Source organism: Barbus barbus, assembly GCF_936440315.1.
Source record: "Barbus barbus genome assembly, chromosome: 3".
In the NCBI taxonomy this organism is placed as follows: domain Eukaryota; kingdom Metazoa; phylum Chordata; class Actinopteri; order Cypriniformes; family Cyprinidae; genus Barbus; species Barbus barbus.
The window spans coordinates 29,476,438-29,489,190 of NC_136731.1; the positions used below are offsets into that span (position 1 = coordinate 29,476,438).

The 12,753-nt window shown below is 36.7% G+C and overlaps 2 protein-coding genes across 3 annotated transcripts in view; both read right to left on the reverse strand.

Annotated features, from left to right (window-relative positions):
• Nucleotides 1–2,785, reverse strand: part of LOC306856901 (protein shisa-9B-like) — a gene marked incomplete at both ends in the record, with an annotated part of 38,867 nt that extends 36,082 nt beyond the window's left edge. The window contains one exon of the mRNA XM_079396444.1: nt 2,160–2,785. Coding sequence (XP_079252570.1) covers nt 2,160–2,785 — 626 coding nt within the window. The remainder of the gene's footprint in view (nt 1–2,159) is intronic.
• A 4,627-nt stretch (nt 2,786–7,412) lies between these two features.
• LOC306850925 (uncharacterized protein) lies at nt 7,413–10,930 on the reverse strand. 2 transcript variants are annotated; one of them, XM_079386897.1, is made up of 6 exons: nt 10,574–10,930; nt 10,039–10,155; nt 9,624–9,869; nt 9,458–9,525; nt 8,085–8,217; nt 7,413–7,762 (listed from the first exon to the last, which is right to left on the reverse strand). In XM_079386897.1, the coding sequence occupies exons 3-6, from the start codon at nt 9,735–9,737 to the stop codon at nt 7,739–7,741; spliced, it is 339 nt and encodes a 112-aa protein (XP_079243023.1). In that variant the 5' UTR covers nt 9,738–9,869; nt 10,039–10,155; nt 10,574–10,930; the 3' UTR covers nt 7,413–7,738. The 2 variants fall into 2 exon arrangements, with proteins under 2 accessions (XP_079243023.1, XP_079243022.1); XM_079386896.1 differs by lacking the exons at nt 10,039–10,155; nt 10,574–10,930 and having other exon boundaries at nt 7,653–7,762; nt 9,624–9,878.
• Nucleotides 10,931–12,753: the final 1,823 nt, after the last annotated feature.

The window sequence follows — 12,753 nt, forward strand, 5'->3', positions numbered from 1 at the left end:
AACCGTGGCTACAGATGCCATATGTCCCAGGAGCCTCTGAAAGAGTTTCAGTGGTGCCGCTGTTCTGCGTCTGAGCGTGCTCACGCAGCTCAACACTGAATGGACACTGGCCTCGGTGAGGCGCGCTGTCCTGTTGACCGAGTCCAACTCCATACCGAGAAAAGAGATCCTCTGCCCGGGGGTGAGTTTGCTCTTTTCCCAGTTGACCCGAAGCCCTAGGTGGCTGAGGTGGCTGAGCACCATGTCCCTGTGTTCGCACAACTGCTCTCTCGACTGGGCTAGAATAAGCCAGTCGTCGAGGTAGTTGAGAATGCGAACACCTCGCTCGCACATGGGAGCAATGGCCGCCTCCGCGACTTTCGTGAAGACGCGGGGCGACAGGGCCAGCCCGAAGGGTAAGACCTTGTACTGATATGCCCGTCCCTCGAACGCAAAGCGAATAAACGGTCTGTGTCGAGGGAGAATCGAGACATGAAAGTACGCGTCAAGTTCAAGTTCAAGTTCAAGTTCCGGAGTGTGTGGTGCAGCACATACCTGCTTCCGTCGAAGGGCAGAGAGAGTGTGCGGAGGCGTCAGTGCGTCCAGGACACGGCCACTGCTGCCCGCTGGCGATGAAAGAGGGGCTCGGGTGTGACAAGGCATGGTGGCGTCGTCGACTGCCAAGCGTGCCCTCTTGGGGCCCAGAGATTTCAGAAATTGCTCTTTCTTTGAGAATGTGGGTACCACTGACCCGTGGGTCAGTGGCGGAACAAAAGGATAAGGAAACAAAAGATTCTCCACCCGGCCCTCCACCGGGGGAAGGAGTGGCGCCTTCGCCATCTCCTGAAGGACACACACACACAGCACAATAGTGCTGTGAAAACAGCAGTTGTGAGCTGCAATGCTCGCGGCCACCGCTGATCGCGCCGTCACACCAACACAAGGAGAGTCCTCTTCTTGTTCTCAAGGCAGTCTTACTGTAGAGTTCGGAAGTGAAAGCTCGGCTCTGAAGCGAAAGACAATGTGTACGTGCGCCCGCTTCCTGTTTATACCCGCGCAGCGGGGCGGGGACGCGTGACGTGTTCACGCACGCCAACGTTCATTGGCTTGTTCTGTAGATACTCGAAGTTGATAGGGCTCTCTGAAGTGATCCCAATTATGTCGTCACGTCGACATTACGTCGAACGTGAGCGACTGAAAGGGAACCCTTTTTCTTGATTTGAAAGAAAGTTACTTTGTACATTGCACCACTATAGGCCTACTAAACCTTGAACCTCAAATAAATATCTGTCTGTGAAACTAAAGGAGTATTTTCTGTACTTCTGTACATGTCAGTGTTGTCTACTGCCTGAGTGATAACTAGACAGGAAAATGAAGCCAATAGAGGTTAGGAAAAACTAGTACAAGGTCATGGTGATAGATAGAGTTTTATCAGTGTAAGCTTTGAAAGCCTTGAACTACACTGAATGACATCCCAGAGGAAAACTGTCAAGTTTAGATGCTTCTCATTGATAGCTCAGAAGACATAAGCTCAGTTCTCAGTTCTATTTCAAATTGATATCAATGTAAATAAACAAAACAAACAAATCTTCTCAATACATAATAAAATACATACAAATGAGGTCATTGTTGACCTATATTGAGATTGTTGAGCTATAAAATCAGCAAACAGCAATAGCTCTGATATTTCAGGAAGGCTGTCATGACAAATATTTGAGTCCGTAATGAAACATTTGATTGCAGACTTTTGATATCTTGCAAACTGTAGAACTGTTTGTGACATTGTAAGATGTTTTCTGAAACTCTGGAATAAAAACAAGCAAGTGACTTGCATTAAGTAAACGTCTCAATTTGCTCTTGGTTTAATCTCATTGTTTTCTACAAGAAACAGATATTGAGATATTAAGGAGATCTCATTTTGTATCTTTTTATTCCCCCTGGAATAAACTCATCTCATACAACAATTTACAACAACTTCTTGAAAGGATAAATAATAGACACAAATACATGTAGCTACACATAGAGATGTAAAAAAAGCATACATATTTGGTTTTGGAAGAATTCGATTTTTTGAATCCCCATGTTCTTTCATTCCCACTGGATAAAATCAGCTCCACAACAATAACGCAGAAAATTTACAACATCGTTTGAACTTGAACTTGTAAACACAAGCCACTTACCTCGACATGTTCTCTCTGTGAGGTCGATGCGCCTTCTCCAAGCCAAGTTTGGTGAATATCCCAACCAGCGCCATGATAGCAACTACTCCGCATACGATATACACAATCAAATTGGTTTTATCCTTAGTCGGATCGTGTTGGTCCATCATCTTCGGCGGTGGTCTGCCCGTCATGGACCACGGCGGGGTATCATAGTTTTTGCAGGTGGTCTGATCTAATCTGGAGTTCTTAAACTCGCAGCAGAACCTGAAGCCACAGGTGCCGCAACAGTACAGGTAGCTACCAGTCCGGCACACGAACGGAGGATCCCACTGACCCATGACATCATAATAGCCCCGACACCTTTCCTCCGTGTGAGGGGTCTCAGAGAGACCGTTCTCCCCGTCTCTGGAGTCGTTGGACCCCGACGCCGTCACCAAACCATCCAGGTTTTTCTCAGGTTCTCCTTCTGCGTCGCACACAAGAACTTTCATCAAAAAGTAACCCAGTAGTAAGCCCGTGCTTTTCATCTTGCGCTCTTCTCTCCTCTTCTTTACCACAGCTGATCGGATGCTGAAAAATAGAGTTGGATATCTTTTGTCATGAAGTGTCAGCACGCATATCTCCATCAAGAACATCACGGCCATCCGAGATGATGCTCATGTTTGAAGACACTTGAGTGCGACGGTTGGTTTATGCAGGCTTTGAAGTATGCAAATGTTTGAATATATTTGTAGATTTCTATCGTTCCCAGTGTGGCATTGCAATTAACACTACTGTGTTTTGCCTACGATTTTAAGCTATCCTAAACACCAGCGGTTAACAGAGCGCTGAGTGAGACTGAATGCGTAATGATGAGAGAGGAGGAGGGGAGAGACCCAAGTATGGGCACGTGGAAGAAACAAAAGGGTTGGGAGAGAGAGAGAGAGAGAGAGAGAGAGAGAGAGAGCGCGGAATGTGTATCCATCAATATCAAGTATTATAATTCTCACATAAATTACATGTCGCACGTGCGCAAATCATATACCGCGGCGGTAACACTTTAGAATAAGGTTCCATTTATTAACATTAGTTAACAACATTAGTAAACATGAACTAAGAATGAACAATACTTCTACAGAATTTATTAATCTTAATGTTAATTTCAGCATTTACTGATGCATTATTAAATTCACAAGTTGTGTTTGTTAACATTAGTTAATGTAGTGTGAACTAACATGAGTAAACAATTAACAACTGTATTTTCATTAACATTAACAAAGTTTAATAAATAATGTAATAAATGCATTGTTCATTGTTTGTTCATGTTAGTTAATGCATTAACTAATGTTAATAAATGGAACCTTATTCTAAAGTGTTACCACCGCGGCTAATGCAGTAGCATGCGAATTATACAATGTCTTTAACGGAATCGACTATTAAAATGTAATCAAATAAAATAACAAAATAAAATAAGTTCACTTTTAAACGCTGAAGCAAATCGTTGAACCGCTTGCAAGTGAACTCTAATGGAAAGCTGTTACGGTTACATCTTGTTCCAAAAAAAAAAAAAAAAGAGAGAGAAATAAAAAAATGTAAAACATAAGTATTAATAACAAACTTTTATCTATGCTGAACTGTCTGAAACCTATTACATAGACTTCTATTTGTTTAAAAATATATGTAGCTTTCTTTTAATAATACCCCGCCCCTCTTTTTGTTTCAGGTTTCTTGAGAGGGTTCAATGATTCGATTTCACTCAGCAACATTTTAAATTCGGAATGACCTTCAATGAGCGTTCACACTGTGGTTGGCAGGGACAAAGCCGCAAGATAGTATTTATTTTAAAGGACAGTTGGTGAATTCCAGCGACATGAGTGACAGACACCATAGAGATGAAAGTTGAGCAGAATCAACTTTAGGCAAATGAGCAGATACATGATGCATGAAAGTTGGACTCAAAAGTAGGAGTAAAGCCAACCAGAAAGCAACAGCACAACAAACCTGCAAGAACTGCAGTTAAGAAAAAGTAAACTTGGGCACATCAGTAGGCCTGCGCACTTTATTGATATATTGGTGTTGATATTTCAAAATCTTCCAAGATTTTGGAAGTTGGCATATAAAATCAGCGGAGAGTGCCTTATTCATAAGGTGAAAACATGTGTCTGGTGAATTTATTTTCAACTAATCATCTCGGTACATGCTTCTGAGTTTGAAGTTTTGATGGTGGTTGCATTTTAATAACATGAATGTAAAAATTAAACATTTTACATACTTGGACCATGAAATTGTGATTAATCGAACTGGATCAAAATATATACAAAATTACGGTGGCTGAAAGAGCTCAACACGCTGCAAATAGAAAAAAACGCCTGCAAATTAAAAAAACAACTTTGTAAATTTTTCAACACACACTCCAAATGCTTACAATACAACCAAATAAAGAAACGCACTGCAAATAGAAAAAAAAACACCTGCAAATTAAGAAAAAAACTTCATCAATTTGACAACAAACGCACTGCAAATGCTCACAACACAACCAAATAAAGAAACGCACTGCAAATAGAAAAAAACATGCGCAAATTAAGAAAAAAACTTCATCAGTTTGACAACACACTTGCTGCAAATGCTCACAGCACAACCAGATAAAGAAACGCACTGCAAATAAAATACTTTATTTGGTTGAGTTGTGAGCATTTGCAGCAAGTGTGTTGTCAAACTGATGAAGATGTGTTGCACGTGTTTTTCTACTGCAGTCTGCAGTTGTTTACTGAAGTTGCAGTGCGTTGAGCTCTCTCGGCCACCGTACAAAATATATTAAACTGGATTAAAATTGCATCATCACAGACTGAATATAGTAGCATATGGTTGGTTCTTCATACAGCTCAAAGTTGACACTATTGTCACATTGTACATGGTGTGTATAATCATGTATTTAGAGATGATAGCATATTTAATATGAGATGATATGCAAACACTTATAACACAATATAACTTCTCTCACCTCAGCCAGTTTTTACCCCAAAATGGTGGATTTGATTAAATAAGTTTATAAAGGGTATTCTTTCCCTGCACACTGTAATGCAGCATAGAGATAGCCAGTTAAGCCAGTTTTCCCTTAAAAATGGCTTGTGTGTTTGTCCATTTATCATACAATGTTGTCTGTAGGCATTTAGTGAGTAATTCTGGGAATTGTGAGCAAATCTATAATGTAGTTTGGTAGCTTTACCAAAGCTCTGATACCTCATTAAATCAAATGTATACTCAAAAGTCAATTTAGTTGCCAGTTACACAGTTGATTACACAAGTAAAATTCAAACCCCAGATAGGCTTACATATCTTGAGAGAGATAATATAAATCAAATTTATTGTGTTACATTCTGGATTAATCCCTTGTTTTGTATGGTCTGTATTTACAAAATTATACCGGTCCTTATGGACATTTGGCACGGCAAACAAGACCTCAGCTCAGAATAAGCTAATTATATACTGATGCAGATGAACGAGCAATCTGCATTGTTTGTCTTTGACAGAGGACAAATAGACCTGCCTAAGGTGCAGTAATTGTAACCTGAAAGGAAAAAGAAGCAGTTATGCAACTAAATACAAAACAGACTTTTGGAATATTTATGTTCTGAGCAAAGTCATAAAACGTCATGAAAACAGCAGAACTGTTGCAGGAATGAGAGTTATCAGAATGCATGAGTCAATGAGACCATCCGTAAAGTACTTGAGAGACACCAAGGGATCACTTGGTCTTGCTATTGCCATGGTAACCAGGTGCATAATGGCCTAATTTAATTTTCCAGGTATTATTGACTGAGTAGAGTGATTTTCAAAACATACAGAAAGCCATGGAAAAGTGTCGTCTCTCTATTTTTTCTAATCTTTTTTTTTTTTCAACAGCCTGATGCTTAAAGTTAAAAGTATAAAGCACAGCTGAAGCTGAATGACAGTTTGTGCAAGAGATGCACCCCATTGTTTAAAGGTCAATACAGTGAATTATCCCATTTTTTTCTGTTGTGCATCTCAGGAGGTTCTTTCTTTGTGGAGAACATATATGTCTTTCAGAAACTAAAACAGATTTTAGTTTCTGTCAGCTCTATTTTATTTTCATGACTATATAATGGCCTCTTTTTATCTTGATATCTTGAAAGTCTTAGAATGCTTTGAATATCTGGAATTCAAAGTTTAAATTTAAACCTGGAGATAACCAACATATTATATTTAAAACAACAATTATGATGGAAATGTACAGCAAATTATTTAGAAATATTTAATGTTCTGCACTATTTATTGGTCAGACATCAAGTAAGTATTTAAAAGGAATAGTTCACCCAAAAATTAAAATTTGCTGAAAATGGCAGTGGATCCTCTGCATTGAATGGTTGCTGTCAGAATGAGAGGTTAAACATCTAGGGTGGGTTGCACCAACGAGGATTAATCAAAAAAATCAAGGTTTATCTAATAATTCTGTTGCACCAAACTTTAAACCTTGCATACCTAAACCTAAAATAAACAGGTTTTAAACCATCAGTTTGATCCTGGATTTATTTTATATTTAAAATAGATTAACTTTAATCCTGTTGCTCCATAACTTTAAACTCAGATTTAAAACTCAGATAATAAAATCCGTATGCACTGCCTCAAAGTTTTATTGCTTGCTTGATCAGCCCAACGATGTCTCTATAGCGTTTCATAAAGACCGCTGACCTTTTACAAGTTTATTTCCTTTATCGACAAAAACAATTTATGTCAGAGACAGAGGATAAGGAATTTTGCTGATTAAGTAGGCCTAGGCCTACATGACAAATCCATCATGGTGGAGAAAATTAATCGTAGATGGAGGTTTTAATTGCAGGTTAGAAATCTAATCCCCGATTTGTTAATTTCAGTTTAAAATTAAGTGGTGCAACACAACTCGATTTAAAATAAAACACAGATCAACAAATCCTTGATTAGCTCTAAACTTTGCTTAATTTAATCCTTGTTGGTGCAACCCACACACTGTAAAACTTTTCGTTGTAAATTTACAGTATAATACTGGCAGCTGGGTTGCCAGCCACATACTGTATTTTTACAGTACTACTACTGTACACAACATTTACAGTTCTGTACTGTATTTACGAAATACAGTATTATACTGTTATATAACTTTTTTTTACAGTATTACACTGTGCTCTTTACAGGGAATACTGTAAATCCTGCTTTTATTTCAGTACTCTTGGATTTACAAAATTAAAAATATACTTTTTCATAACAGTATTCACAAAAAAATAGAGAAAATAATATTTTCTGAGTTTTAAAACATTTTATTTATTTTGAAGAAAAGACCAGGCAATTGCCTTATATGAATTTACTGGCTGAAATGCCAGCTGTAGTTTTTTTTTCCTTTTTCTTTTAAATATAAAACATGTAAAATGCAATTAACAATTAGCAAGTAATTCAACATACAGTAATCTTATTTACTTTTAAAGAATGGAAAGGTTTTTCAGAAATATATTTTTTAAAAGTCTTTCAGAAGAGAGGAAACATGTGGGTTTACAGTACTGTTCTTTTTTTACACAACATGTCCAGTCTTCTTGTAAGTCACTTTTCCTTTCTTGGTTTTTGATGCACATTCAGGGTTGATGTTGAGAAAGCATCTAAAAGACAGAAAATAAAAAAAGTGAACATTATGTATATGTCTAATTATATATATATATATATATATATATATATATATATATATATACACACAGCATCTCACAGAAGTGAGTTCTGTGAGACAGCACAGAGAATTGCAACACTTACGATGTGATTACATGACTACATGATAATGTTAAATATGCAATATGTCATTCAGCTCTTTAATCAACTGTATAAAATATTTGTTAAAATATACTTAAGTACTTTACAAATACTGTCAAAACAAGTTAGTGACAATTCACTCTATCATATATATATATCAATGGCAAATATGCTAACCTCAGTCGCAAGGGTGCATGCCACCTCTTCCTGATACTGGAGGTTGAAATCATACAATAATACAAACAGCACTGCAAGGCCAGAGACAAAGTTGGGCTGCTCAACATTTACCGCTGGTTGCTTAGAGATTGACCTGAAAATAAAAAAAGAAAGAAAATACTTCAAATAAACTATTGTGGGTTCCATTGCAGTTCTGTTTAGTTGTCTATACATAGTTCAACTCAACATAACTATTAAACTAAATCTGAAATATGTGCAGGGAAATCCCATTTACAGGGTTCACAACTATAGCTGTGAACTGCATAATAATAGTATCTCATGAATGCACAGTCGAGCACAAAAGACCAATGTCAGTGTCAGGATTTTCATTAAACAATATTGCATTCCCTCAGAACACTTGGAATACATGACATGTTGCATGTGAACATTCTGTGATACTATTGTATCTTGATGCTGGTCACTATCGCTGCCATTATATGGACAAGCGTGAGCAGGCTTTTTTTTTTTTAAATTTGTATTATTCTCCTTTAGTGGTCCAAAAAACAAAGAAGGTCATAGGGCATTAGAACAACACCAGGGTGCATGGAAGCATATGGGTAGCAAAATTCAATTGAAATGCAATACGTAAAATGGTGATATATTTCAATTTACATTTTCTTATACATATGTGCAATATTTAGTGCACATATGTATTTTATTGTATATCACATAAATTTTATTTAAATTATAAAATGTACATTTGCCATTTCCTACACTAGTTTTAATACACAAATTAAAAACATATTTTAATGCTTTATAAGTTGCAAAATGGAAATTAAAATGTATTACCCAAATTGATTAGATGTTTAACATGTCCAAGCAAAAACTGTTTTTACATCATAATACCACATGATAATTGTAATTTCAGAATGCATTCTGATCCAAAGGTGCAGTAAAAAGGTAGAAAATTTGTAATTTAAAATATCTTTTATTTTTCTTAAATGCATTGACACTTATATATAAGACATTTCAATTGCATTTTCATTTAATACCCCATGATGAATATAAAGTTAATGTGGATTTGAAAATGCATTCGAAATGTATTTGAAAATGCAACACCCCCGACCTGTCAATCTTTAGGCTACATCAAGGCAGGGCTTGGCAACAGGATGCACAATTGTAGAAAATATCATATGTAAATTATATAACTGAATTTCCATTTTCATTTTGCACTAAACTTTGCACATATTTAGGGTAAAATGTCAATTAAAATACAGAAATGCATTGCCATTTTACATATTTCAAACTGAATTTTGCTACCCATATGCTTCCATAGCGTTAATGATGACTTAATGTTCATTTTAGGGTGTACTAAACCTTTACTGTTTACTTACCAAGAATTATAGGTTGTGTTCTCTGGCAAATGTAGACACTGCTGGACATCAGATTGAGTGGTGAATACCTGAAACAATTTTTAAGAAGACAGCACAACCATCACTAACAGAACCAAGACATAAAATCACATTTATTTGCAACATGCTTTAAGTAATCTCTACTTACATCTGCTTGAAGGGTAAGACCATCTAATTTCTGCAAGTGTGGGAGCAGCTGTAGGACCATGGAAGACATGGAAGCAATCAGGAATACTACTTTTGAAATAAGCATTAGGAACATGACTATGGATTTTCATGTGCTGGCAAAATTATAACACATTAAAAAGCACGATCATAGAACTGACATTTTTTAACATGGACTACAAATGGGAAGCACTTACATTAGCACCGGATCTTCATCAGATTGTTCAGCCTGAAAAATAATAATAATAAAAAAATAATAATCAGAAGCAGGTCATGTGAATGTGTGTCTTATTTGCTATTTAAGTTGTTTTTGATTGTTGGATTAAAGGAAGGTGTGCATAAACATCTTAAAAGGGATAGTTCACTTTGAAATAAAAATTTGGTATCTATCAGCTTACCCCAAGGGCATCCAAGATGTAGGTGTCTTTTTTTCTTCAGTAGATCCAATTTTGATATGTTTAGGTCAAATCGTTCTAGCTTGTCAGTCATATAATGGCAGGTATAGGTCACCGTCTCTATAAGAGGGAAAAAGAACACGCACAGAGAAATCCAAATTAAACAATTCCCCATCGTAACTACACATTGATGGCCTAAGACACGAAACGAGCGGTTTGTGTGAGAAAATGAACAGTATTTATACAGTTTTTTACCTCTTGTACACAACCATGTCCAAGTGATCTGAGTGCGCGCACGCATCCGGTGTGTGACGTGCGTGTGCGCGCTCTGGCTTAGTCCGCAAAAATAACTTTATTGCACAAATAATTAGAAAGTTATTGAACGCGGAAATATGTGAATGTTGTGAATGTGCGAATATAAAACCAATTTTACCCAAGTGAATTGCTAACTCGGGATTTAAGTTAAGTTTAACGTTCCCAAAATCAAACCATGCGTGGAAACAATGTAGAAATGTGAATGAAAAAAAGACAAGCTTACCGTATCGATACTTAGTCCAACATTAATCCATCTTCTCATGCTCCAGTCGATTAGCATCATCTCAGGCACAGGTTAGATGATTCAGGTGACAAATTATCTCCGCGTCTGCTCAGGCAGCGTCGTCCATTGTTTGCTGCGTCACAGGCACTAACGCTTGAAACGCGAAACGAAGCTCACAAAGCTTATCTACGCACAGATTCACAAACCACTGGCTTATCTTAATAACGCGAATAATTATTTTGTTCAATTAATTCCCGCGGACGAATCTAGTTTGCCTGTAATACACTGTTCACATTTCTTCTTCTTTGGAGATCACATCACATTTGAATTGAGCGCGAAATAAATATATCCCACAATGCAATGCGTTTACAGTATGGTACTGTATTACAAATTTAGCGGGCTGAAAACAGAAAACTTCTGTATATTTACAGACATTCTGTAAAATATACAGAATGCTACTGTTTTAATGTTCGGTGAAGTGAAAAGCTGTCTTTGTATAATCAACAACAGATGTTTGTTTGTTTTTTTACTTAAAACCATCACTTTTGGACAAAACACCAGTTCATAAATACCCTTCAGTGGAAAACTCCATGCCATGTTGTCCTACTGACATATTTGTTTAGAACTGTTTTCTCTTTTAAACGGTGCTTGATTTGTGTATATTTCACTCCTGATTCAGATGAGATGACTTTTTCACTGGAGAAAGCAATATTGTGGCTGGAAGCAATGATTTGAAGTTAAACATCTTAATGATGGATTTGTTTAATACTTGCATTACTTGTGGATTATTGTGATGTTTTTATCAGCTGTTTGGACTCTCATTCTGACGGCACCCATTCACTGCAGAGGATCCATTGATGAGCAAGTGATGTAATACAAAATTTCTCAGAATCTGTTCCAATTTAAAAAAAAATAATAATAATAATTTACATCTCTGATGGCCTGAGGGTGAGTAAATTTTCAGCAAATTTTCAGTTTTGGGTGAACTGTTTCTTTTAGCTATAACATATTAGTGACTTTTGTAAAGATAGTTCTTCCATGGAAGCACAAGATGCTGTATGGGTCATATTGACAATACAATTTCTAATGACAAATGTTGTAAAAAAGTAAAAAGCCGTCTCTGACTTTTGGACCCCACTGAATGTCATTCTCCACAACTCCAAACAGCTTAGTCATTTGCATCCTCAGCTATTGTTTATTTTAACTCCTCTGTTATCACTCACAATGAGGGACCTTGATCATGCATAAGCTTACACAAAGTTTGTCACAGATCATTTATTTTTGGAGCTGGTGCTAATCTGGAATTTTAACAATGTTTTGAAAGCACCATCTGCCACCTGAGAAATCTAGCTCATTTGCGTTTGATGTTAGTCCGAGCCACAGAAAGCTTCTTTATTCACAATTGGCTGTCAAGGGAATCATGGCTCTTTTCTGTTTGTATCTTTAAAGACTGCTGTAAATAGTTCAGCCATTCCTCTGGGAGTTTACTAAAGTTTGTTTAGAGAGACAAAACTCTGCGCGAGCATCTCAGAGAGCACAGCTGGCAGCTCCTGATCAAACCATTGCATTGAAAAAGCTCTCACTTTGACATAGGAAGAATAGCAATTGGCAAGCAATGAAACATCATGCTCAATTTAACATGTCAATACTTTGTTTCTTGGCCAGACTGTTTTAGAGGCAGCTGTATATCATGAATGAATAGTCACCCTGGGATTTATGGATTCTGGCTGCAGAATAGAGCTGTGCAGTCTAGAGAAAAGGTCACCTGACAGATAAAACCAAATCTTAAACAAGTTTTGAATCACTGTTCTCTTGTATGTTCGCAAAATTGGAACAGCCTTTAATCATTCCATACAACATTTAACCTTCTGAACTTCTTGTAAACATAGCCATGTAGTGCCTAAAATAAATAATATATAAATATAAAGAATAATTGAAAAAAGGGTAAATTAGATTTTTTTTCTTATATATTTTTTATTTATTTATCATTATATTTTGTAATATTTAATGTAAATAAACCAATATTCTGTTTTCACATGTCATAGTTGGATGAACTGTCACAAAACATTTTCACGTTCACATTTTTCTGTAATGACTGTAGACTGTATGCAAATGGAAATATTACAGAAAATGATAATTATATTAAATTTCATATTTGTTAGAAATAATTTAGTATGTGT